At 34.6% G+C, this 26,910-nt stretch overlaps 3 protein-coding genes across 3 annotated transcripts; all 3 read right to left on the reverse strand.

The window, feature by feature from the left end:
- Positions 1-2,042: 2,042 nt before the first annotated feature.
- On the reverse strand, positions 2,043-5,570 carry LOC130988380 (uncharacterized protein At2g34160-like). The gene is made up of 5 exons (XM_057912198.1): positions 5,140-5,570; positions 4,960-5,008; positions 3,419-3,481; positions 3,257-3,321; positions 2,043-2,498 (listed from the first exon to the last, which is right to left on the reverse strand). The coding sequence occupies exons 1-5, from the start codon at positions 5,257-5,259 to the stop codon at positions 2,406-2,408; spliced, it is 390 nt and encodes a 129-aa protein (XP_057768181.1). The 5' UTR covers positions 5,260-5,570; the 3' UTR covers positions 2,043-2,405.
- An 880-nt stretch (positions 5,571-6,450) lies between these two features.
- LOC130988381 (uncharacterized) lies at positions 6,451-11,199 on the reverse strand. The gene is made up of 2 exons (XM_057912199.1): positions 10,601-11,199; positions 6,451-6,753 (listed from the first exon to the last, which is right to left on the reverse strand). The coding sequence occupies exons 1-2, from the start codon at positions 10,937-10,939 to the stop codon at positions 6,589-6,591; spliced, it is 504 nt and encodes a 167-aa protein (XP_057768182.1). The 5' UTR covers positions 10,940-11,199; the 3' UTR covers positions 6,451-6,588.
- A 1,003-nt stretch (positions 11,200-12,202) lies between these two features.
- LOC130990440 (protein ACCELERATED CELL DEATH 6-like) lies at positions 12,203-25,333 on the reverse strand. The gene is made up of 8 exons (XM_057914673.1): positions 24,901-25,333; positions 21,035-21,520; positions 20,771-20,926; positions 18,851-18,983; positions 18,729-18,760; positions 18,176-18,612; positions 17,825-18,088; positions 12,203-12,729 (listed from the first exon to the last, which is right to left on the reverse strand). Exons 1-8 carry the CDS (start codon positions 25,259-25,261, stop codon positions 12,358-12,360), a joined length of 2,241 nt encoding a protein of 746 aa, XP_057770656.1. The 5' UTR covers positions 25,262-25,333; the 3' UTR covers positions 12,203-12,357.
- Positions 25,334-26,910: the final 1,577 nt, after the last annotated feature.

A 26,910-nucleotide genomic window follows, 5' to 3' on the forward strand; every position in this document is an offset into this window, starting at 1 on the left:
GGGAAAGTAGTACTTCCTGGAAAAGTATTACGGTTATGAATGGATAAATTTATTATTGAAAAATAAGGATTAATAAAAAAAATTCTCTTTAAATGATTCATTTTTTTTCTCTCATTTTCTATAAAAAAATAATTTCATCATGTCTCATCCCTTCTTTTCACTCCAAGAAGTGATAATATTATCCTTCTATTTAAAGATTTTTTTTTGTTATCCCTCTCTTTTTCATTATAAATTTATCATTCAAAGAGAATGTACTCTTAAGGGGCATTTACTTTGAAAGATTAGTTTTGATAGATAAAAAAATAGTAAGACTAATCTCTTATTTACTTTGATGAATTGAATTTTTGGGATGTAGGCCCTTGATTATTTCATCATTTGAGGTCTTTTTGTTTGATGTTTATCCCATTGAAAAGGTGAAATTGGAGAAATCATTCTTTTAAAAATAAAAATATTCCATCACATTTTATCAATTATATAAAATAAACGGCCCCTTTAGAGTAAAGCCTAGTATATTTATTAACCAAAATGACATTTCATCTACTACTTTATAGTAGCACTTCTGGGAAAAGGACTACTAGTTTACTTACGAACTAAGTAGTACTTTGCGTTTAAGAATTCACAAATCATGCTCTCTCTCTCTCTATATATATAAGAATTCATGGATCATCACTTCCCTAGGAAAATATTGTTAAGACATGGGGCTATTAATCAATCTCACATATTTCGACTGGTATCGTGTAAGTTTATGTTAAAAGATATTATAAGTTTGGTTATAACTTGATGAAATAAAAATAAAAGTTTTAGTTTTGGTACGACACAATTAAAATTCAAAATTCGAACATCTTATAATTTAAAAATCCAAAGTATGAACTGAGGCTCCTAAAGACTCTCATGTATAAGAGGTTTTGGGTGGGGGCTTCCCAAGTTTTGAGTTTTTTTTTTTTTTTTAATATAGAAATTTATTTTACTTTATATATCTATATATATGTATATGTGTATATAAATAAGAAATAGAAGAAAAAATATTATACATTATTTATAGTATATCCAACTATCCATATTAATTCTTTGAAATTGTACATTGATTTGTTACATTTATGTTATTTTTATCCTATTTTTTTTCTTATTTAATTTTTAATGTTGAATTTGAGTCCATTCTAAAGTTAAAAGTAAAATTACTAATTATTAACAATGAAAGTTAGTTTATTTGTTTAGAAAATGAAATATATTTTTTTAAAAGAATGCATAAAAGTATTGTTTTGTATACTTTCAATCTACTTGATGTTGAATTAATTGAATTGTAAATAATTATTTATTATATTAAGTGATTGTTAAAAAAATACATGAAAATGAAGTGTACGGAATGTTAAAAAAAAATTGCTCCGGGGGGAACCCCCGTGTAAATGTCTACATACGTCATAGATCAATAAATTTAGCCCCCAACCTCAAATCCTAGATCTGCCACTGATTCCATCTGCATGTGAATGTGGTGTAGAGGTCTCACATATGTACAGATTACTTATTTAATTATATTATAAATAACTTTTGTAATTCTCAAAAATCCAAAGTATGAAAATTTTCTTTCAAACAGTCCATGAAAGTCTTTTACTACTATATAGAAAATTGGCCTGAATGGTACCAAGTATACGTTATCAAGGCCCTCAAAAAGAGAGTACACGTTATCAAAGTTATTTTATTTAGATATATTAATTTTGGAGATTTACTTTGAAAAATTAGTCTTGATAGATAAAAATAATAAAGCTAATCCATTATTTATTTTATTGGATTGAAATTTTAGAATATCTTCAAGCTAATCATCCATTTTATCAATCATACAAAGTAGATTATGCATTTTCAACGACATATTCATTCATATTTAGATAAAAACACAACACAGATCGTTAAACTTCAAAAGAGAATCAACCCAGTAAGGCAAATATATTCCTGTCGCGATATGATTTCTTTCGTTCTGGTACAAGTAATTTTCTCCAGGGCATATTTGAATCACAGTTACAAAATAAAGCAGATAACATAAATCCACCTAACATAAATCTTTTATCATCGATTTAAACATATTAATTTGAGTGTTTGTGAGCACATAGATGGAATAATATGCGATGTGCTCTAAGTGTAGCATCACACGAAATTGATGAACATTTGCAATTAGTTTACAGGTATCTTCACACATCAATTAGAAGATTGTGACAAGAAAACTGAATTTTGAATTGAAGGTGATTGTTTCCTGGGTTGCTAACAGAGAATCTTCATAGCTGCCATGCTGACTGCACTCAAAATCCTAGATTGACTACAACTAGGAGTTCTAATTTAGAAAATGCATTCAAATATTAGCTCAAATTTAAGGTCCTAATATAACAAAGAACCCCATGATCAACAAAACACAATTTTTAACTTTGCTCTTCACCATTTCCCGCTCTCTCCTCTGCAGCAGCTGCCATCAATTCATCAAATTTATCTGTCTTCCCCAGCACTATCTCAATCTAATTATCAAAATATAAACAAAGGAAATTTATATATAAATTAGTAAAGCAACATTATGAAACTTTGGCGAAAAAACGTAGCAGCATGCGTAACCATCTTTTCACAACCAAAAAGGCAAATGTTGGCAAAACAAAAAGAGCACCACAAAATTGGAAATTCGTCAGCAAAATCAGATAGTAAATTGGAGAGGTGAGATCCAAAGTTATCCATATCGGCCACCACTGTCTGGATGTGTCAATGGAACAAAATATTTCAGTAACTGTTTCAGACCTTTAGCATTTTTTTTAAACATATTACCATATTATGTGGGCCATTAGGAACTTAAAATCATTCTAAAATATTTTTTCATAAGATAAATCATCATTTGTCCAAATTAAAGAATTTCTTCAGATTATGAATCTTAAATATTATAGTAAAGTAATTTTAGGGCATAAGAACATAAAAATTAGCACCACACAAACTTTCATGATATTTTTTAGAAGGCGACCTTAATATTTCAGTCATCTAACTCATCTAGGTTAAACCACCATCTCAACCACTTTGGCTAGGAGTGCCTCAAATTTTGGCCCCAATGGAACATAAACTTATTGGAACGAGACATCACATAACCAGTAACTAAAGTGATGTATTATTTCTTTCCAAGAGAATGACCTCCAAAATTATTACTGGATTTGAACCATCCAACATTAGTAGAAATCTTTAATTGCATTTCAGCTGCACTTGCATAAATGATAGACAATTATAGATTGCAACTTACTTTGGCTTTCGAGATGGGTCGTCCTCTAGACTCGTCTCTGATTTCAACAGTAGAAGTCATGATCTCTGCAGTTTATGAAACCGTGTATGTCAATATGCCTAGAATATGATCTTAAAAATCTTCCACTAACTGATAAAACAAAGAGTTAAAACTGAGTCCTACTCTTCTCAACTGCAAATCCATTGTTCTTCAAGATTTCAGCAACACTAACAACTGTTGAAATGGCTGCAAAATATGGAAACGGCCAATTATCAATATTGATAAACTACGTGAAACTCACAATTTTTTCTATTATATTACTGATATTCAAAAGCAGTAAATGATATACAAGCAAATACTTGGCAACCTTCAGTAAATGTTTTCAGATTTCACTATCAATCAATAGCATGATGAGTGGGCCACAGGCCCACAGTACATGGCTCAATAATAAGACGAACAATAATCAGGATTTAGCAGATAAAAACCTAAAGCTAACAGCCTACAATTCCTCAGTTCTAAGATGGAGGGATAATATCATACAAGTCCAGGAACTCAAAACACCGAGATCTAACACCTAATGTAAAATACAAGTACTAAACCATATCCTAGCATATAGACAATAAAAGTAAAGGCCAAATCAGACAAACAAAACTGCATTTTCTATGTATGAAACCAGCAACGCTGGCTCATGATGTTGCATCGTTGCAGTTTTTTAATGACTTTTGGAACAGGGACTTGCTAAATAGAATATTGAATCTCAGGCTCAGGGTCGCGATGCTCAAACCATGAATATTATAACACATTTAAAATTTGATGCTAAGGTTAAAGGATGCTAGTTACAGAAAGGGGGGGGGGGGGGGTTCTGCTAATGGTAGTGCATCTTTGCATCGCAACATGTAATGTATTGTAAACAATCATCATGCAACAATTACTTTAAAAGCAGCCACAGTTTCAACTCAGCATTTTTGTTCGTCTTTTATGCCTAAGGATAATACTATAGTTTTCTTAGTTTATGTACCATAGACTTTTATAAATCAGTACCCATAGATTATCAAAATGGACAGATAGGGTAATTAGTGAGCAGCTATCCATCCTCCATATATGCCTGGCTCTCTAAATAAAGTTCTGACTATATTGAGACTATAAATTAAGCAATAATAAAATACTACATTCACCTCGCCAATTTATATACCTCGGGAGAGTCAATTTTTAGCAACATCTAAACATGCCTTGGCAAGTCCAATGTACCTCTCTTTTTAATTATTACAATAGAAATAAATTGAAGAGAAAGAGCTGCACAGCAAAGCGGCAAACCAGAAATTGATTTAGTTTGAACCCATCCTAGAGTTAAGGTTGCATTAAATCAAGCAACAGAATGATCTGTAATAGGTTGAAACTAACCTAAGCCTAAATATATTAATGAATAGAAGGACCGAATATGAATCAGACATGTAGTTATGTATCATAACACAGAATGTAAACTACAAACAGTATTTCTCAAACACATTAATAGAATCTAGTAGTCTTAACAACAATAATAGCCAAACCAAAATCTAATCCAACATTATTGACAATATATTAGTGCCTCTAACATCATTTCTCGAATCAACTTCCAACATGGATAAGAATGCTCAAATTTGAGCTCAACAAGCAGGATGCATAAACAAAATAAGCACCATATATGCATATAACGTATATAACGAAAAAATGAGGCGAAAAAGTACCCATTCCGAGAGCTGAAAGCTCCACTTCGTTGTGCTGCTGCATGTACCTCTGCACATAATTCAAATCCCCTCAATTTCAGATCCAGAAAATCAAAATTAGATTCACTGTCGTAACCGTAATACACAAACAAATAAAATCAATAATTCGACGAAACAGAGGATAAATCCAACAATCGGTACCTTCGCGAGATTGACGTAGAAGAAGAGCGGCTTTTTGGTGTTGGAGACCTGGATTCGGTTCTTCTTCTGAGTATCTCCGGCGATGGCAATGTTGCTCACTCCCTCTGTAATTTCCTCCATCTTTTACTAAATTTAGAAAGAATAAGGATTGATTGAATTGATCTTAGCGATTTGCAACAAAAATTCACGAGTTTTTGATGTTCGATTTAGAAGCGAAGGATCGAAAGTCTAAAGGTAGGATTTGGTTGGATATAAATACAGAAAATGAGCGATTGTAGTAGGCAAAATGGGGATAGGCTTTTAGCTTTATTTTCCTGTGTAGGAGAGGCGGAGAGGAGGCTGCGGTCGTTTGCTGTGCTGCGGGGCTTCCTTGTGTTTTCCCGATTTTGCCCCTCTCTAGGGTTTCTTTTCTGTTTTCTTATTTTTTGTTTTCCTCAATTAAAGAGATTATTAATTGATCCTATCATAATATTGAAATGATGAAGATAATGTTCCAAATTAATAAAAACAGAGCTTCTATATAGATTTTTTAAAGTTGTGTATGTTATTCTTATAATCTTGTATTTATTTATTTCAATGTGATTGAAAAATAATATTCACCCTATCCCATTTTGATAATCCACATTATTTTTCACACATAATAAGAAAATACAATTAATATTATTTAAAAACATAATTATTCTATTTTCATGTATTTTCTTCAAAAATATTAAATAAGGTTATTCTAGTAAAATAAATAATATAAATTTAGAAAGTGGACTATATCTTGGACATGTGTTGGCCTAGTGAGTCCTCCGTTGTGCGGTCTATAAATTTCTTTATTTACTTATGTAATTTATAAATAAAAAAATAAAAAAAGAATATCATCAAAGTGGGACAGAGGAAGTATAATGTAGCAGAAGATAATTATTTTGTATAATTTACTCTTTTTACTAATCATTCCCAATTGTAGTGCATTTTGTTACACTAATCACTTTTTTAAAAGTTAGAAGTATAAACAAAAATGATTCTTAATTAGAGATCGCAGGTGCAATAAAAATACGGTCGTAATTCAAAAATCAACCACTCTAATAATCTTGGGCTACACAAACTTGAGAAACAAGTGTATGATCTGCATTTTTATTTGGATTTTATGAATAGTGAGTATTTTTTAGATTTTATCTTTCAGAATGGGTATATATACGGTTTTGCCCCTTTTTTCTTTTTATTATACTCAGTAAAATATTGTAGTAACTTACAAATTAAGTAAATTCTATCTATAAGAAACTTCAGTTTACTTGTATACTTGTACTATTTGAAAACACATATGCCTAGAGGCTAAATTAAGTAAATTCTATCTATAAAAAACCTCAGTTTTTTTATGTACTTGTAGTAATTGGGAACACATATGCTTGGAGGCTAGAAAAGTAACGATTGATGAGAAAGAAAAAGGAACATGAATTTGTAGATTTAAACTTGATCAAGTAATGCTCTTTCAACTTTGGTCTTGAACACCAAAATGTATAGCTTCTCCATAGAGAAATAGAGAAAGCATCCGGTTGAATGCGTCACAAATGACCCAAAACTCGATCCAACAATACAATGCCACGCAGGTCCATACACCTTATCGAATTCCTGTCACACATTTATAAATAAATAAATAATATTAATACATCATTTGTCTTCAAATAATGTTGCAATCTTCGATGCATTATTGGAAACTAAGTCATTTTCTTGGGCACACAAGGGCGCAATGCTCTCTCTTCGTGCCAATTAAAGCACCTGAATTTTAGGATCTTGTAAGGCTTCGAACCGGCACTTGTCTAATCCATTTTTTTTTAATTAATTGGAACAGATAATATATGTGATCAACCATTCACTAGAGGATAAAAAGTACTAAAATCTAGCTAATTAAATGAGAGTCCTTAGGCTCCCCTCATTATGAAAGAAGATTATATATTACTCGAGTGTCGCCCCAGATTAATGTAAAGAATGTTGACTTTTTAAGAATGAATAAATTATCTTTATCTTCTCATAATAATAATTAATCAAAAACAATTGAAAAAAATGGCAATTAAGGTCCTTCACGAATGATGTATATATATTCATAATTAGTTATGCAATATCATTCATCAATCATGCACCTATATATGTGCGAGATAGAAAAAATATTATTTTTAAATTCAATGTTTTGTATGTTTAATTTGAATCTATCACACTTAATTTTTTAAGTATGATTTATTCATTTTATGTGGTTTGCAGGTTATTGAATAAGAACATAAGTTTAGTCAATATAAATCAAAAGCAGCGGTTTTGGTTCCACAAACTCAAATAAATAAATAAATAGATAAATTAATTAATTAATTAATTAATAAAGACTAGCTAATTATTGCCTTGTTTTGTTTTAAGAGTCATGAGATGGGCCATCACAACATGATTAATTAAGTGGAAGAATATTTGACAAGTACTGATCTAATTAGTTGCATATGCATAACATGTGTTGTACATAATTAGGTCTATGTCGTATATCTAACGATCATGGTTGTGTCTAGGCGATGAGTCCTGGACAAATCAATTAAGATCATCTCTTACCAATTTATGTGACATTATGTATATAGATGAATGACATATATATATATATATATGAGAGAAGGCTAAAATAAGAACGCTTTTTAAAATATAAATTAGGAACCATTTTCAACCCTTAGATCATCAATTTAGGGGAAGGTTAAATTAAGTACGCTTCTTTAAAATTATCTAATATTAGAGTGTATATTTTTCTTATATTTTTCCCTCATTTTCTTCTCTTCCTTTCCTCCGCCGTCCCCCCCCCCCCCCGATTTCGACACTCCCGTCGATTCCCACAGTCCGACCGTCCCCGACAAACGCCCACCTCCACCTACACCCACGACGTGGTTCTCTTCGCCGCCGCCTCTGTCATTCTTCCTTGCGGCCGCCTGCCCCGGTAAAGCCACGCCTGTTGTCGTCCGTCCCCTCCCCTGACGCTGCCACCGGCGGCAGCAGGCTCCCCTGACGCTGCCACCGCCGCTCAGCCTGCTGCCGCCGGTAAGTGGTGTTTATTTTGTGTGTATGTGTTTTCGGTCGTTAGGCAACGACCGAAACAAAAACGGTCGTTAAGTGTCACCGGAGATTAATAGATAAAACGTCCAACAACGACAGAAAATAAACGGTCATAAAGTCACACTGAAAATTAACGATCGTATTAACTCGGGGTAATGACTGATTTTTCGGTCGTTGGATCTCCTGGATCGTCGTCCGTGCATGGCTTCACCATGGTTTTAACGACAGATTAAACGGTCGTTAAAATTAAATTTCGGTCGTTGTTATTTAACGACTGCCATAGCCCAAAACCATTTATTTTCTTTACAAATTTTATTTGAAAATTATTGAACTTTTAATTTATAAAGTGTTTGAAAAATATTTTATTTATTAAATTTATGTTAGTCTAGTCGTGCCCCTAGTCAGAATAATAACTTTAAGATTAAAATCAAGCTTTAAAAATAAGAGTTACTTGCACATATTTTCATAATTTTATAATTATATATATATGTTTATTTATTATAGTAGAAAATTTATATGCGTTGACATATATGTATAGTAGTTAAACATAAACTTAGAACTAATAAAATATACATATATTATCTAAACGTGTAAAATTTTAGAAGTGCAGTAATCAAAAATATGTGTGACTCACTATGCCTAAACCTATAGGTTACATGACTCATCAAATTTAGGAATTGTTATAAATAGCCGAGAGGCTTCAAAATTTTAATACATCTTTACAGCAAGAATTTAGAGCTTTCTACACAAGGGTATATATATATATATATATATATATATATAGGGTTAGCTTATATTGAGATTTTAAATATTTTGAGATTTTGAGATAAATGAACATATCAATAAATTCTTTGAACATAACCAATATAACTCATGAACATATGAATCTATTTAATTTATTTAAAAAACACGCCACTTGTAGGGATTGAACCCCAGACCAACGCGCGTTCATAAAAATTAATTGACAAGTTCATCAAAATGTACTTATATGTTCATTTATCTCAAAATCTCAATATATATATAAATCTCAATTGAACCAATTCCTATATATATATATATATATATATATATATAGGGGGCGGTTATTCAATAAACCACTCTTATTTTAAGAATTACGAACCAGCAAAAATGCATGAATTTTATGTATAACACGCATGAATAAATTGTATAAAGGTATGAATTGCGAAAAATAATTTTTTGTTACCTTTGGGATTCGAACTCAGGACCATGAATTTATCCAACAAGGTGATGAATCAACCGTAGATCTTGATGATCTAAGGGCTGAAAATGGTTCCTAATTTATATTTTAAGAAGCGTTTTTATTTTAGCATTCCCCTATATATATATATATATATATTATAATTTATGTATTATATAGTCCTATATAAATTATTGTCCCATTCTATGTAATTAGGTGTGACGCGACTATGACGTTGACTTTGATTTGAACTACTCAAGTTAATTTTCAAAATTCAAGTTTCAGGTGTGGGATTTATTTAAATGCATGATGTGGTTTATTATTGTCCATTTTAATATTATGTGTTTACCTAGTTAAATTAAATATAGATAGGGGTCAACATAATTGGTCCAGGATGGTAAAGATCATTGGTATGCCACAATGCGATATACATGTTAAAGTTATGGTTACAACCAGTCGTCAGGGGCCAGCATAATTGGTCCAGGATGGTAAAGATCCTTGGTATGTCACCGTGCGACTTACAGTTATGAATGTTACAGTGGATCATATATGTTTCCATTTTATTAACGTGGACAATGATTGCATGTTTCCACACTGAGTGTACTCTGTACGCTCATCCCCCATTTAACATTTTCAGGTTTTAAACAAGGGAGGCGCGTGGAAGGTCGGATGACGAATCAAATATTTTGTATTTATCTTTACTAAAAGATGTTATTTTGAGTAAACTATTTTAATTAAAAATTTATTTCATGATTTTTTTCATTAAATATTTATTTATATTCGTGGTTTTTCCGCATAAATATACATTTAAATTTTAGTTAGATTTGTGTGTCACAACGACCGAAAATTTTCGGTCGTTAGTAGCCGGACGACGAACAAAACGGCGACAACAATTTTCGGTCGTTAATTTAATTCAGAAAGAATACAAATAATATAAAAATAAAAAGACAACAACAAATATTTTAATTACAAACAAATAAATAACTCATACACAAAAAATATATAATTAAATAAAATTATAATATTAATTTAAAATTCTAATGTTTAGATATATAACTAATTTTTATATTAGTATTAATACAAATTTCACTTATTAAATTTTATTTTTAAAATTAAAAAGTTTTAAAAAACTATTATAACTTAAATATATGTAAGTTTAAAAATATTATAATCAACATTAGAGAGAGAGAGAGAGAAAATTACCTTTTTAATGTTGAAAGCCATATGTTTGGAGCTAAACTTGTCCAATGCATCGTAAGTAGTTCTGGCACATCGGAAGACATGCAGCTGCATGAACCCCGGCATGTCACTCGCCAACACCTTCACTTGCAGCAGTGCCGCCACCGCCCCCACGTTCCCTTCCGCCCCCGACACCGACCTCCTCTCCGATCTCCTCGGCGCCTCCGCCACCTCCTTCCTCTCTCTAAAAGTCTTTGACCTCACAAGCGATCCCCACGCGCTCTTGGCCGCAGGCGCTCGCGGAGCTCCGGTGACCATGTCGTACACGTAGACGCCTTCTCTCTTTCGCCCGTCGCTCGCCATTGATGATGAACTCTAACGATGCTAAGCATTGATAATTTAAATGCATGGAGAAATTATTGTGTACATGTAGAGGGGATTAGGAGAAGCAAACCATGTGGGACTACCTGTAACCATGGATTATAAAAACCAAGAGATTTATTGTGGATGAAGGGAAAGATTTGATGCATTTTGTTGTTTATTGAAACTCCTTTATTTCTTAACCACCAGATAATTAATAGTTGTTGTTTGTTAGTGTTTGAGTATGTTTGTCTGTAATAAATTTCTTGGAAGACAGCCCCCCTCACATGGGCCTTAATATTCTCACCAGTTTATTTAAGTTTTTGGCTAGGGGGGCCCTATTGATCGACATTTAGATACCGAGTCATTTTCCATATTCTTTCATTTTGGAATTGTTTTTAGATATTACATGGTAAGACAGCGTGCTGTTCATTGTCTACAAATTATAACTCCGTTGAAAATGATGAGCTCGACATCGATGTCATCTATTATATATGTCAATATATATATTGAACAATTATCTTATTTACAGTGTATCTTTACATTTATAATGAACAAGCGACATTACTATCGCACATTGGAATAGAAAACAATAGTATATACAGCAAATCAAATTTGTAAAATATATATGTATGCATCTACAATAAGAAATATAGAGTCCAATAGATTCACTGAAAGCAAGACTAGGGAATTATATATGCTGCAAAGTCCACAATTAGACTCATACAGTTGGGTAAAACAAGGTACATTCCAATGCATTTGTACTAATTAAATTTTAATTATATATGATTAATAAATTTAACTATATTAAATTAGAGTGGATGCACTCTGTTTAATTAGATGAAAAATTTCAAGCAAAATCTGCGTGATATATATATATATACCATATGTCCCATGTTATGCAGTTTGCAACTTCAAGAAGTGAATCAATTGATCTCTTGTAAAACTTGTGTGCTTCCATTTATATAAATGAGTGCAAGTCCTATTTTTCTTAGTGCATCTCCCTTACCATATCTGTCACATGTACTAGTTTTACTATTCAAACCTATTTAATACTTAGTCAATCCATCCTATTAGAATTTGGTAACGATATATACCCGCAAAATCCAACTTAATTATTCCTATTCCTAAATACACGATGAAATTCTTTTGATTTTTTTTTTAAAGTACATGATCATGTTAAAAATATCCGATTCTTCTCTATGACGAAATATAGAGTCAAATAGATTTACAGTTGCAACTTGTATTTACTGAGAACAAGAAGAGTAAAAAACAAAACCCATTGATTATACAAATACAATTTTGGGATAGAAAAGAAAAGAAGTAGAAACCACTTATTATTAAGAAGAACATGTGCGTGGGATTAGTAAATAACTAATAATGCTAATACCGATCGAGTATGCAAATGAAGCAATGGCTGATCAATAGAGAAGACGGTTGGTCTTCTTACCGAAAATGCCAGGGCCATAAGTAGAGTAGATAACGTCTACAAGCAGTGGGAATTGCAGCAGCACGAATGATGTTACCGGCAAGGAAGCGAAGGCCGCCACAAGCACCCCAAACCACGCCACGTCACCTTGAAGCACCAGATACAGCGTAGCGCTGAAGGCGACCAGCATAAACGTAATGGACACGAACAGGCTGAGAAGACCCATGCTTAACCTCTTGGGCAGAACGTATAGAAAGTCTTGCTCCGCGTATCGCGAAGTCAGGATGGAGAGGAACATCAGCAGAGACGTGATGGAAGTGAACAAGGATATGGCGTCTGACACCGCAAATAACACGAACATAGGCTTGCTCGACAGCAGTGAAAGAAAAGGTGGAGAAGACAAAACTAAAAGCCATAAGAAGAAAACTTTGATTTCTGTGTAATTTGATTTTAACTCTGCAATCTCATAAACAAAACAACAGCATGTATATGCTATTACAGAAGATACTAGAACCACAAGATAACCCTAATTATGCAATGGAATAGTACCATGCATAGTACAAAATAAAGAAGCTAAAGTAAACAAAAGCATAACCGACTGTTTAAACTTTTCTCAACAATATCACGTGCTACCCTTTCTTCATAACTTCATGGCTGATATTTTCTCTATGCTGAGCTGGAGAAATCTGAGCTGGAATCTTGAGCACAGCTGGAGATTGCTTAGCATGATCTTTAACACGCCCCCTCAATTCGAGCGTGCCCAAAGGATAAACATTCAGTGCATTCTTTAGGCGAGAGAAGAATTGAAGGCTGAGAGGCTTAGTGAGGATATCTGCATATTGGTCTTGAGATGGTACATGCCTAAGCTCTATCAATCCAGCAGCAACCTTATCACGAACAAAGTGAATATCCAACTCTATGTGTTTCGTCCTTGCATGCATGACAGGATTGGAAGCTAAAGATATAGTGCTCATATTATCCACCCAAACAATAGGTGCTTTGACTTTGATGGAGAGCTCACTAAGGAGAGATTGTATCCATGATATTTCAGCCACAACATGTGCTAAGCTTCTATATTCTGCTTCAGTGCTTGATCGGGAAACCACAGATTGTTTCTTTGAACTCCATGAAACAAGATTCTTCCCAAGATAAACACAGTACCCTGTTACAGAACGTCTATCATCAAGATCAGCAGCCCAATCCGAGTCACAAAATCCAGAAATGTTAAAAGAAGACCGTTGCAGATGTAAACCATGATCCTTAGATCCAGCAAGATATCTTAGAATCCTTTTTACGGCCTTCCAGTGAGAATCAAGAGGAGCAGCCATGTATTGGCTAACTTTATTTACACAAAAGGCTATCTCTGGTCTGGTAATAGTAGCATATTGAAGTGCTCCAACTGTGCTTCTGTATAACTTTCCATCGACGGTGCTAAGACCTTCCCCTTTGGAAAGTTGACACGAAGCAACCATAGGTGTTGGGCAACCTTTAGCCTCAGCCATTTTCAATTTCTGAAGAAGAGTGTGGATATAGCCTGCTTGACTGAGATGCAAACCCTGGGCAGTCTTGGTAATTTCTATACCAAGAAAATGGTGAACGTCACCAAGATCTTTGAGAGAAAAATGCTGGTGAAGCTGTTGAATAACATGGTGAACATCGGCAGGTATAGAACCAGTTATGAGCATATCATCGACATAAATAAGGAGATAGATAATAGAGGAGCCTCGAGTCCTGTGGAATAAAGAATTATCTGCCCGAGATTGAGAGAAACCAAGACTAAGAAGCACAGATTTGATGGTGAGAAACCAAGAACGAGAAGCTTGCTTTAGACCATACAGTGCTTTCTGAAGTTTGCACACCATTGGAGCAGAACCTTGGGAAGGTGGCTCAAAACCATTAAGAAAGGCGTTATCCACATCCATGTGAGTAACCTGCCATCCAAAATTCACAGCCAGAGATAGAATAATACGGATAGTGGCAGGTTTAACAACTGGACTAAAAGTTTCATGGAAGTCAAAACCTGGTTCTTGAGAGAACCCTTGAGCAACCAGGCGAGCTTTGTAATGAGAAACAGATTGATCAGCATGTCGCTTGATTTTGAAAACCCATTTGCAGCCAATGGCATGCTTACCGGGGGGTAAAGGACAAAAAATCCAGGTACCTTTTTTGATTAAAGCATGTATTTCAAGACCCATCGCTTTCATCCACACTTGCACTTTCATAGCCTCAATGTGAGATTTTGGTTCAACAACAAGATAATCATACTCATCATGGAGTTGAGACGTATACACCTTAGGCTTGAAAATCCCAACCTTTGAACGAGTAACCATGGGATGTTGAGCAGGAACAAATGGTGGAGGTTCAATAGTAATATTAGCATTAGTGTTAGTATTGGGGGATGGAGAGGTGGAGGTGGATGATTGTGTAGAAGAAGGTGTATAAGGCTGAGCAGGTGAAGATGGAGGTGCATTAGCAGGAGAAGGATGAGGTGGAGATTGAGCAGCGGGAGGAGGTGTATTGTGAGGAGGAGGTGTATTGTGAGGTGAAGGAGGAGGTGGAGATTGAGCAGCGGGAGTAACAACAGTTCGAGGAACAGGGAAGAATGCAGTAGCAGGTATGTAATTAGAAGTGGAGGAAGCAGGAGATGAAGCTTTAGCATAAGGAAAAATAGTTTCATTAAAAATCACATCTCGGCTAATAACAAGTTTTCCAGACTCAAGCAAGATCTTGTAACCTTTATGTTGAGTGCTGTAGCCTATGAAAGTGCCAGGGGAAGATCTGAATTGAAGTTTATGGGAGTTTGAGGGCCTAAGATAGGGATAGCAAAGGCAACCAAAAACTCTGAGAAGAGAGTAATCTGGAACAGTGTGAAAGAGTTTCTCATATGGAGTAGAATAAGCTAAAAGCTTAGTAGGTGTTCTATTAATGAGAAAAACGGAAGAAGTGAAAGCATCATCCCAAAATCTGGTTGGGAGAGAGGCTTGGGACAAGAGAGATAGACCCATTTCTACAATGTGTCTATGTTTGCGCTCTGCAAGACCGTTTTGTTGTGGAGTATATGGACAGGAGATTCGATGGAGGATACCAGTATTTTGCAAAAAAGAAGTAAGACCTTGATACTCACCACCCCAATCAGTTTGTATCATTTTTATTTTCTTGGAAAACTGATTTTCTACCAGAGTTTTGAATTTCTGAAAAACAGTAAGGACCTCTGATTTCTGTTTCAGTAAGTATATCCAAGTAAAACGGCTGTGATGATCAATGAATGAGACATAATAAGAGAAACCATTGCGAGATACAATGGGAGCTGGACCCCACAAGTCACTATGTATAAGAGCAAGGGGTTCATTGTGTGAAGTTTGAGAATGAGTATAAGGCAGTCTATGAATTTTGGAAACAGAACATGAGTGACAAAAAGTAGGAGATTTCATTGATTCATATGCTATATTACAACTTTGAAGAGCCTTTTTCAGAACATCAAAAGAGCAATGCCCTAATCTCCTATGCCAAAGATCTAAACAAGAACTAGAATCTAGACTATTGCTGTTAGAAACAGAAAGAACAGCAGGAATAGACTCTTTGATTGAAGAAACAGAATGGGTAGCAGTGCCCTTGATTGGAAGAGAGACGTTTGTAGAGGGTGTCTTGTGAAAAGAGAACTGGTAAAGACCTTCCTTAAGAGTGCCCTTGAGAAGAGTGGCCTTGGTTACCTGATCCTTAACAAGACAGAAGGAAGGGTGAAATTCAAAAAAGACATTGTTGTCATAAGCAAATTGAGAAACGCTGAGGAGATTTTTGGTTATGTTAGGCACATGTAAAAGATTTCTAAGAGTGAACTGATGTGTGTGAGAGGCGGATCCAAAAACAGAATTTCCAACATGAGCTATATTAACTATTGAACCATTTCCCATTTGTAAATGCTTACCTCCATGATACTCAGTGGCTGAATGAAGAGAATTGTAGTCATTAGTCACATGATTTGTAGCTCCCGAATCTGGATACCAAGTAGAAACACTGTTGTTATCAAAGTTAAACTCCGATATAGAGGAAGGAGGAAACTGAGCCATGTGGAGCCCTGGCTGCTGAGGAAAGTTGGGCTGAAAATTCTGATAAGGATAGCTGTGATGGTTAGAAGGTGGCCTTGGGTTGTTGTTTCTGGGAGTAGGAACAAAATTTTGCTCAAATCGGTGCCAACATTTATCAGCTGTGTGTCCGGGAATACCACAAACCTGACAAATAGGTTTATTTCCTCCATTCCTACCACCAGATCTGCCACCTCTATTACTGCCACGGCCTCTTCCATCGAAGCCTCCTCTAGATTGGTAGTTGTTGCCGTGGTAGCCTTTTCCTTTGTTTCCTTGGTGAGCTTGGTTGCTTCCTTGATTTCCAGCAGAAGCGAAGTTGGCAGAGGGTTGAGAGCCCTCTGTATTAATAGTTTGAGTTTTGGTTGACTCAACTCTACTCTCAAAGCTCAAAAGTAAGGAACTCACATCACCAATACTCCATGCTTCTGGTTTAGAAGTGATAGTCACCATCACTGAGTCGTACTCAGAACCCAGGCCAGAGAGAACATGCATGATTTGATCATCTTCAGTGACATGGTAACCTGCAGATCCAAGCAAGTCACAGCAGGTTTTTATCTTGCTTAGATAATCTCTCATAGGTAGAGACTCTTTCTTAAGAGTTTGAAGCTGTAGCTTGTATTGCATAACTTTAGCCTTTGACTGATTGGAAAAGTTTTTGAGAAGAGATTCCCAAATTTCCTTGCTGCTTTCCAAACCGACGACTAAGACCATAGTACTTTCACTGAGTGAAGATTGAATCCAGGCAGAGAGCAGCTGGTCTTGTCGCATCCAAGCCATATACTCTGGCTTGCTGGAAGAGGGTGGATCTTCAGTGAGAAATTTCTCAAGACCAAGACCACGGACATTAGCCATGATTTGTTGTCTCCATATGAGGAAGTTGGTGTCATTCAACTTGAAAGAGATCTGATTATTTTGAGGAACAATAGGGATAGAGCTTTGAGAGGTTTGTGTGGGAGATTCTGCCATGATAAGACTAAACCAAAGAAACCAAACAAAAGAGGGTGAGTATCGAGAGACAGGTCCTCAAAAGACCTGCTCTGATACCATGAAAGAAAAGGTGGAGAAGACAAAACTAAAAGCCATAAGAAGAAAACTTTGATTTCTGTGTAATTTGATTTTAACTCTGCAATCTCATAAACAAAACAACAGCATGTATATGCTATTACAGAAGATACTAGAACCACAAGATAACCCTAATTATGCAATGGAATAGTACCATGCATAGTACAAAATAAAGAAGCTAAAGTAAACAAAAGCATAACCGACTGTTTAAACTTTTCTCAACAATATCACGTGCTACCCTTTCTTCATAACTTCATGGCTGATATTTTCTCTATGCTGAGCTGGAGAAATCTGAGCTGGAATCTTGAGCACAGCTGGAGATTGCTCAGCATGATCTTTAACAAGCAGCGGCATGCCCGATGCAGACTCGATCCCACCAGGAACGGTGAAAGCTGCAGCAAACACGACCGTTGCAATCAGTGCTGCCGCGATGGTGCACGCGTTAGCCGTGTCTTTCATCCACCTCTCCCCATCCGCTTTCAACTTCTCGTGCTCCTTTGTGAATAACATCTGTGGAGTTTGCTTGTCGTTGTTCATCCATGTTCTGCGTGAAGGATGGACAAAATTTTCCATCTCCTTTTTTAAAAAAAAAAAAAAAATGGAATGTATTTAATTAATTAATTTGCGAAAATGGTGAAAGGTTGGAATTTAATTTGCAATTACCTTAAACCACTGTAATTCACGCTGCATTTGTAGAGCTGCACCGGCAACAAGATTGAGTCTGTCAGAAGGGGCTAGTTTTCCACAAATGTGCAGTAAATTGTTATCTTGATCGTCTGTGTCGTCGAAAAAGATGTATCTGCGGTCACTCATATTATAGAAGAGGTTGATAACATTCTCGAAGCGATAAGTGGCTGCTAGAAGGAATATATTCCTGCCGCTGTCAGAATCTGTATGGAAAGTGACCATTGGAAATGTGTGTATCACCATTTCCACAATCTCACTGATGCCGTACTCGGCCGCCAGCTTAATAGATTCCCGAAATATAATTGTAGCTTCATTTTCAGGTAAAGACACTATGTTGTCGCACAAGTATTTCACAAGTTGTAGTGCTTGTTGATGCCTTGCTTTCTTCTCCCTCATCTCCTTTACTTGAGGCACTGATACATTAATTACATTTACTCACCATATATATCTCAGAATTATTAAACAAGACGGGTTTAATTGGAACGTTAAACAAGTGATCAGATTGTTAATTACCTAAATTGTCGATCACATGCCAAATCATGGATTCCAGCTTCTTCCCCACTGTAAATCAGCCCAACAATATTGATCTTAGATTTATGTCACAAGCAAAACATGAGTTCGAGAAACAATATTGGAAGTGATATATGCAACTTTCCTCGAGAGATAATCTGAGACGAGGTGGAGTATTTCCTCTGCGCTGCGCCATCGATATTTAAATTTTCAATGTCATGGGTTACACATCTCGTGTGGCCAGCTTCTGATTTAGAATTTTTTAAAGGAATGACTGAAAATACATGAAAATTTATACAATTAATTGTTGAAAATCTTGACATCATCCAATGATACGTAGCGGAAAATACAATTAAGGATAAGATTTTCAATTGATTTGCGTATAGAGATTACAAACACACAATAGTTAGAATAACTTATTTGTTGTGTAGCAAACAATCGGTAGCAATTCTTCTAGCAATTCCTACAATTGAATCCACTACTATGGTATCCACGTATATTGTAGACTCGATGCAAGAACAATTCTCGATGTACAATTCAATCATCGAAAGCTAGAAAATCTCCGATTGAATTCTATAGTGCTCTAAGTGTTTTTATCTCTTGAATTTCTGTGGTTTTACGTGTCATACGTATCTTTGACAAAAGAAATATATTCCATTCTTATAGGAATAATACACGCCTATAACCCTTGGTTAAACAGGCCGGACTTTTCTTTTGTCTCAAATCTTATTAAGATCTAAGTCATAACGATTTTGTTCTCGTGTTTCCTTCGGATATCCCACAAAGTAACATTTCTCACTTTTGATTCCAACTAATCAATGAACATTTTCTCTGCATATGTAGTGTAATCCCAGATTCACATATGTGTAAGACTATGCTTCTTTCAATACCATAATCATATGATATTTACTCAACAAATTTATGTGAAATTTGGTTCAGAATATAAGCAATACTACTAAATAAGGCATGGTCCCAAAGATTACACCGAAAGTTTTGAGAATATGAATCGAACCTTATCTAATGAAGTTCGATTGCTCCTATCGGATACCCAACTCAAATGAGGTGTCCCTAAAGGAGTCTATTGTGGATGGATTTCATATGACTTCAAGAAATTGACAAACACATGGCTTAAGTATTTCCTTGTCGATCGTAAAGTTTAAATACTTTTCCAAGTTGTTTTTCAACTTCTAACTTAAACTCCATAAATTTCTCAAAGTTTTCAAATTGTGTTCCATAAGATACATATTTCCATACCATGAGAAATCATCTATGAAAGTTATGAAGTACGAATATCCACTTTGTGCTTGAGTTAGAAACGGTCCACACATGACTATATGAATCAACTTAAGTACTCATTTAGCTCGATCTTGTTAATCGTTTCTCATTAAGTGACCAATCCTACAATGCCAAAGTTAAATTAGACTATTCACATTACTTACTTGAGATATTTTATTTTACACATTGAGGATATTTTGTTCGCATCTAAGCAAATATAAAACATTCTCAAGAGAAATATTTTCAATCAAAAATGCGAAAAGGCATAGGCCATTATTTATGGGAAGGATGGAGTATTAATTTACTACTATTATTTTACTAATATTTTTTTATACAAGTAAATTTTAATTTAATATATTTTTTATTAATTTTATTTAAATATTAATTTTAAAAATTGTATACCCTAACATTTTATTTATTAATCATAATAAAAAATAATTATGTACCGTAATTGGATGGGATAAATATATTATTTTTGAATGACACGGGTTTTAACAAAAAAGATGATAGATAACATGTTGAATGGAAATGAATGGTTGTAGTTGAATTGATTGTGGGGTTATGTAGAAATGAGTTATTGTGGTTAAAAAGAAAAAGTTGGACATGTCTCAAGATGGAAGTGGTACTTTCGTATGAGACAGACGAAAATGAAAAATATGACATTTTTTTATGGGACCGAGAGAGTAATGGAAAATTACTAAATTGTCTTTAGAAATGAAAATCAGCATATTCTAATTAAGCTTACATAGATTGGTATAGATGAGTGTATCGTTTGTATGTACTTACGATGGTAAATAAACTTCTGCCACCAGGTGAAAGCATCTGTCCTTGGGAATAAGGTGTCCATAGTAGCAATTGTTGATAGTGCCGATCTCGTGCCGTCATTCTCGTATCTTATTAATGTCAAATTTCGGTACTTGTGAGCCAAATCCAATGCAATATCTAATAAACAGCCTCATATATACAAATTAGTTATGCATATCATATATATGAATTAGATTAATTAGTAGATTAGCATAGTTGAAGCAGCAATAATATTATGGGACTCACCAACAAATTCAGAAGTTATTATTGCATTCAACAGCTGGACGCCTCGTTGGCCCTCAAACAAGGGGTTACGCTCGGCGTTGGCCTCGTGCTGGGCTATCAAGTACTCTAGCGTTTCCTTTTGGCAATTTACGGCTGCTTCCAGCACTGGCAATCGATTGTTGTTACTCGACATATGTAGCAAATCCGGATTCTTCTTAACCAAAACACATGCTGCTTCTGTATTTCCAACAATCGCAGCATTGTGTAAGGCAGTCTCCCCATTACTGTCCTTGTGGGCCAACGCCTCGAGTGGCATCATTTCCACCAACTTTTTCACCAAACCATTTGCTTTTCCGGTCAACACGGCTACATGGAGAACTGTTTCTTTCTTGGAACTGATAATGCTGCTGCTTAATTCGTTTATATCCTCGAAGAATTTCTTCGCGGTGTCCCAGTCACCTTTCATTGCTGCTTGGTACAATGCCAAATATCTGCTAAAATCTCCACCTGCACAAAATTTTGAATGAAATAGCAGCCATATATAAAAGAAAAAAGAAAAAAAAAATTAGAATCCTTAAAAGCACAAGCAGACTAAGAGCCGAGCCAAAATCACCTGCACAAAATTCTAGTTTAACTATAATCCACACTAATGTAATTGAACTCACTAAAAATGTAATAGCTCTACCTTAATTAAATTAAATTATTATCTTCCTAATTTAAGACCATATGTGTCATCTGAGCATGATTTCATCTGAATCTTGTAAGACCATATTATCATCTAGAGCTTGAAAGATCATATCTGATCTAAATTTGATTTCTAAGCATCACTATCTACAATTTGAAAGACCATAATTAAATTAATTTAAAGCATCATCTCATCTGGAGTTTAAAAGATCATAGACTTGTGAGTATCATATCATCTCGAGTTTGTAAGATCATATCTGACTTATGAGAATCATCTCTTGTAAAGTTTAAAAAAATTATAATTGAGTTATTGAAAAATCATAACTGACTTGTGAGCATTATCTCGTCTAAAACTTGAAAGACTATAATTGAGTTTTGAGTATCATTTCGTCTAGAGTTTAAGAGATCATCATTAAATATCAACTTAAATTTAATCATAACTCCATGTCAGCTATCCAACAAACAAAACTCTAACAGTGTAGATATTTTGTTTATATACATATTTTTGCTTGTCCAAACCTCAATTAGTGAATTACTCATTCTCGTCACACTCATATATTAATTATACATGATAATTTGTAGAACTGGTTTAAATTTTCATGGAGCCGAGAGTTTTTTGTGTCTAAATTTTTTGCGCGTATATATATATAGGGTGTGGTTTTAGAGAGAACTGCATTATTTGTGAGAACGTGAGAACCATCAAATCTAATGCATTCACTTTAAAAATTAATGCATTCGCTGTTAAAATTAATGCACTCAAAAAAATAAAAAAAAAATGCTCCCTTCAAAATTTGAACCCAGGATCTACATTCATCCAACAAGATCATGCATCCACTGTAGATCTTGATGATCGAATGGCTAAACATGGTTCTCCGTTCTTCTTTTATTTAGTGGTTCTTTCTTGAACCTCACCCTATATATATAGGGTCAGGTTCTATGGAAAAATAAGTTATATAGGAAATTTAGAACATTGAACATGTCATTAATTTTTTATGAACATATCAATAATTTTATTGAATATTTTGGGTTCGAATCCTGGATACGTTCATCACAATTATCGAAATATTCATCAAAATTTGGATACGAACTTTAATCTTAATTATTTACCGTTTGATGGATCATGATCAATAGATGACATTGTTTCTCATTTCTTTGCAAACATCTATTTTTCTATTGAAATATATATATATACTCCTTCCGTCCCTGAAATAAGTTCATCTTTTTTCTTTTTGGGACGTTCCCCAAATAAGTTCTTCTTTCTTTCTTTACATTTTTGGACAACTACCTCACCACTAATAATACTTTATCTATTCTTACTTTTCACTTTTTCACCACTCTCAATACTAATTATAATACTTTTTCACATTTTCACCACTCCCAATACTAATTATAATATATTTTTTTTTCACTATCAATACACTTTACCATTTTTTCTTAAAACCTGTGTCATCCCCAAAGATGAACTTATTTCAGGGACGGAGGGAGTATATATTATTTAATTAGATTTTATTTTATTTAATTAGATTTCAAATGGTGAAAACCGTGAAATTTAATACTCCCTCCGTCCCAATAATCTTGTCCCACTTTCCTTTTTGGGTTGTCCCAATAATCTTGTCTCATTTTCTTTTTAGGTAAATTTTAAGGCTAATTAACTCTCACTTAAACATGATTCTAATTAAACTTACCCCTCTAAATTACATCTACTCGCCTCTCTCTCTCTCTCTCTCTCTCTCTCTCTCTCTCTACCATCTCCCTCATTCTCCCTTTTCGCTCCACCATTTCCCCTATGCAAATCCACTAGCGCCACCGCTCACTTCCCCTCTGTTCCACCGGCGCCGCCTCCCTCTTCCCCCTTTGTTCCGCCGCCGCCGCCGCCTCCGCCTCCCCCCTTCCCTCTCTGTAAATCCGCTCCCCCATGAATTAGGGCTCGTCGCCGCCTCTGCTCTCCTCCACCATTCATGGTGCTTCGCCTCCACACAAAGCCTTTCGATTCCGACGCCAACAACAGTGCACCCCTTCGATTCCGGCTACTGTACATCCATAGGGCATTTTCTATTCTTGTTTAATGAAGATTTTGTTGAAATTTCTTGTTGAAATCTGCATAATTTTGTTGCATTTTTTGGTTGTTGCATTTTCTGTTCTTGATTACAGAAGATGATGACAAATTTGCAGAATGAATTGTTGAAATTTGTTGAGGAGGATGAAGATTTTGTTGAAATTTGCATAATTTTGTTGTATTTTCTGTTCTTGTCGTTAATTTCGTGTTGAAATTTGAAGATTTTTTGTTGTTTAATTTACAGAATTCAGTTTTGCTAATTTTACAAGAATAATTAGGCCATATTTATTTTTTCTTAAACATGTGGAGCCTTACATTTTACAACACTAATTCAACACTCCTTAGTCTCCGTGCCCAAAAAAAATGGGACATGATTATTGGGACGGAGGGAGTAATTATTATTATTTTAGATTTTCAACTGTGATGTATTTGAAATATATTTTATAAAGATATTTTTATTTAGGTTTTTTTATATGATGAAATTTAAAAAGAGATCAATGCGGAAATAATGAACAATTGTTGTAGGAATGATGAATAACTTTTTATTTAGGTTATTGATTGTTAAAGTTCAATATATTTTTGATGTGGAATAAATAATTTAAGATAGTTAATAATCCCAATGATCTCCAAGTAAAATTTTTAGATGTGAATTTGGACTAAGCAAACTACGGTTCAGATCCGGCCATTGTAATCCCTACGAATATATATATGTATTTGTAATCGGTCGAAAATGATTATGTTACAAATATAAAAATTTCAAAATCTTGAGACACGATTTAAAGTCACGATTGCAAAGCCAAAAATGGTACCAAGTCAGTGTATTTTGCACCAGTTATCATTCTCTCTATATATATACTCCCTCCGTTTTTTTTTAAGTGTCCTATTAAGATAAATTTATTGTTCATTTTTAAGTGTCCTATTTCAAAATTTGAGAATAAAAAATGACAAAGTTCCTACTTTACCCCTTTTTAAATGTCCTATTTCAAAATTTGAGAATAAATTTATTACACTTTGAAAATAATAAATATGGGCACAAAAGTAATACTCCAACTTCCTTGATATATGTACTTTTTTCCATGGGACACTTAAAAAAAAAACAGAGGGAGTATATATCATAGCACAATATGTGAGATTTATATATGCTTACTCTCCGAATCATCATCTTCTTTGAAAATGTTGTCCAACTCTAGCCATACGTCCCTTGCAGTTTCCTTGTCCCGCACTGCGTCAAGCACGTCTGCCCCCACCGATCCTAAAATCCATCCTTTGACGAGCCTGTCCGTTCTTCTCCACAGCTTCCACTGCTCAGCCTCGTGTTTCTCCGGAGCCACGATTTCACCGTCGACAAACCCCGCCACGTCCTGGCTCTCCAGCAGGCAAACCATCTGCTCTTTCCAGTTCTTGAAATTGCCTCTTCCAGATCCCTTCACGCTCGGCCACACCGTCACGAAGACACGTACATTCACACTACAAGGCCATGCGTATTTCAATTCTGATGAACAACCCATTCTTTTCCCAATCCCTCAACTTTTCATCACCTAACGTATTTATATTCGCACTCCACTCCAACTATATTTTTGAGTTTTCACTTCATGTGGAACCCACCAGCTAAGTAATTGCACTGAACTACCCGTTCTGAGTTTAATTAAATCCTATATCGCGGCACATTTTTTTTTATTTATAGGTTAAATACAGGAGATTTATAGCACCGACAACATTAGACGATTGACCTGAAAAAAGCCCGATTTTTATAGAGTTGATCCAAAATTAATATAGAGTCAATTTGTGAGATAGTTATGTTGACCAATGAAACTTAATATTTGGCCTCTCATCAAAAAATAAACATTGTAATCATTTCTTATGTTTTAGGACTATTTTGCCCTTAATTAATTAAAATTGATGGGATTCAAATTTGAGTGTGATAAACATGCATTTTTACCTCTTGGTGTGTCATATTTGATGTTTAGTTATGAGGATTTTGTGTGTTTGATGGTTTATTTGAGCTTATATTGGTTTATGGTCAAGAATTTGTCACTTGTTTGTTGTTTGAACAAATTTTTAGAAATAATGAAGCAGAATTTGGAAGAATTGGTTGAAATACAAATTGTAGTTCATCTCGAGAGAAATTCGTGAGCGCAAACAGATCATAAATCGGAGTTCGAACGAGGGGGGAGAACGAGCCAAAACAAAATTTCTGCGCAAAGCTGTCAGGACCTCGTCGAGAATTCGGCGCCTCATGCAGGCTGGGCGCGCGGCCGCGCCTCGGGCCGCGTGACAGTCATATTTTGCGCGATTTTTCTATTATTTCAACTATTTTTCGATCCTACACGGTTTTGACCTATATTTTGAGACCTAGGGCATATAAATACTCCCCAGAAACATATTGAAAAAAACTTTTATCATATTTTACTTTTCCTAAGAGCTGTGAGAGACGGAGAACGGAGCAGGAGCAAGAGCAAGATTGAAGATTCTCAACTTTACTACGGTTTTATTGTTGAATGTTCATTTGTTTATTTGAGATACTGATTTTTAGTCATATGTCTATGTGTGGCTAAAATCCCTTTTACCCAGGGTCTAGGGAGTAGACGTGATTTGATTTTCTGACTGTTTGATTCAATTAATTGAGATTGTTTTTCCTTTTTATGTTCTTGTTATAATTGTTTGCTTTATTGCTTGATCACCAATTTAGCATAATCATAGGTTTTAATTTGAGATCGGGAGATGATAATTATTACCTGAACTAAGAACATATAACACATTTATTTTAATTCTAAAGGGAATTGATAATTGTGAGGGCATTAATCCTAGGAGCTTTTAGGAGTTACATGTTAGAAGTGTGATCCAGGGATGGTAGCCTTGCATGTAATCAACGGTTTGTATGCCACGGGAGTGAGTATGAACTAGCTTAGAGATTGCCTTAGGAATCATCTTATTAATTGAATTGAACATGTTAGTTAGGAGAATCTGCTGAAATCTTTGCCTTGGAAAATCTTCTCTTATCTGTTTCTTTGTTTCGCAGCTTGATTTATTTTGTTTCCTGTTATTTATTTATTTATTTAGTTTTAAAAACAAAACTCTTAATTTCATTTGTCCAGATATAGTAGAATAATTTAGAATAGGAATTAGTTAATTCAGTCTCTGTGGAATACGACCTTGC

This window comes from Salvia miltiorrhiza, chromosome 6 (assembly GCF_028751815.1).
Source record: "Salvia miltiorrhiza cultivar Shanhuang (shh) chromosome 6, IMPLAD_Smil_shh, whole genome shotgun sequence".
Taxonomy (NCBI): domain Eukaryota; kingdom Viridiplantae; phylum Streptophyta; class Magnoliopsida; order Lamiales; family Lamiaceae; genus Salvia; species Salvia miltiorrhiza.

What these genes read in the sequence shown, in the direction of transcription:
- LOC130988380 (XM_057912198.1), bottom strand. Translation starts at nt 5,259, where the DNA reads ATGGAGGAAATTACAGAGGGAGTGAGCAACATTGCCATCGCCGGAGAT. An exon ending in GCTTTCAGCTCTCGGAATGG is followed by an intron (nt 3,482 to 4,959) that starts GTACTTTTTCGC and finishes CATATTTTGCAG; the next exon opens with CCATTTCAACAGTTGTTAGT. An exon ending in GACCCATCTCGAAAGCCAAA is followed by an intron (nt 2,499 to 3,256) that starts GTAAGTTGCAAT and finishes TTTGATAATTAG; the next exon opens with ATTGAGATAGTGCTGGGGAA.
- LOC130988381 (XM_057912199.1), bottom strand. Translation starts at nt 10,939, where the DNA reads ATGGCGAGCGACGGGCGAAAGAGAGAAGGCGTCTACGTGTACGACATG. An exon ending in TGGCTTTCAACATTAAAAAG is followed by an intron (nt 6,754 to 10,600) that starts GTAATTTTCTCT and finishes AATGTGTGACAG; the next exon opens with GAATTCGATAAGGTGTATGG.
- LOC130990440 (XM_057914673.1), bottom strand. Translation starts at nt 25,261, where the DNA reads ATGGGTTGTTCATCAGAATTGAAATACGCATGGCCTTGTAGTGTGAAT. An exon ending in AGAAGATGATGATTCGGAGA is followed by an intron (nt 21,521 to 24,900) that starts GTAAGCATATAT and finishes AATTTTGTGCAG; the next exon opens with GTGGAGATTTTAGCAGATAT. An exon ending in GTGAATTACAGTGGTTTAAG is followed by an intron (nt 18,089 to 18,175) that starts GTAATTGCAAAT and finishes TTTTTAAAAAAG; the next exon opens with GAGATGGAAAATTTTGTCCA.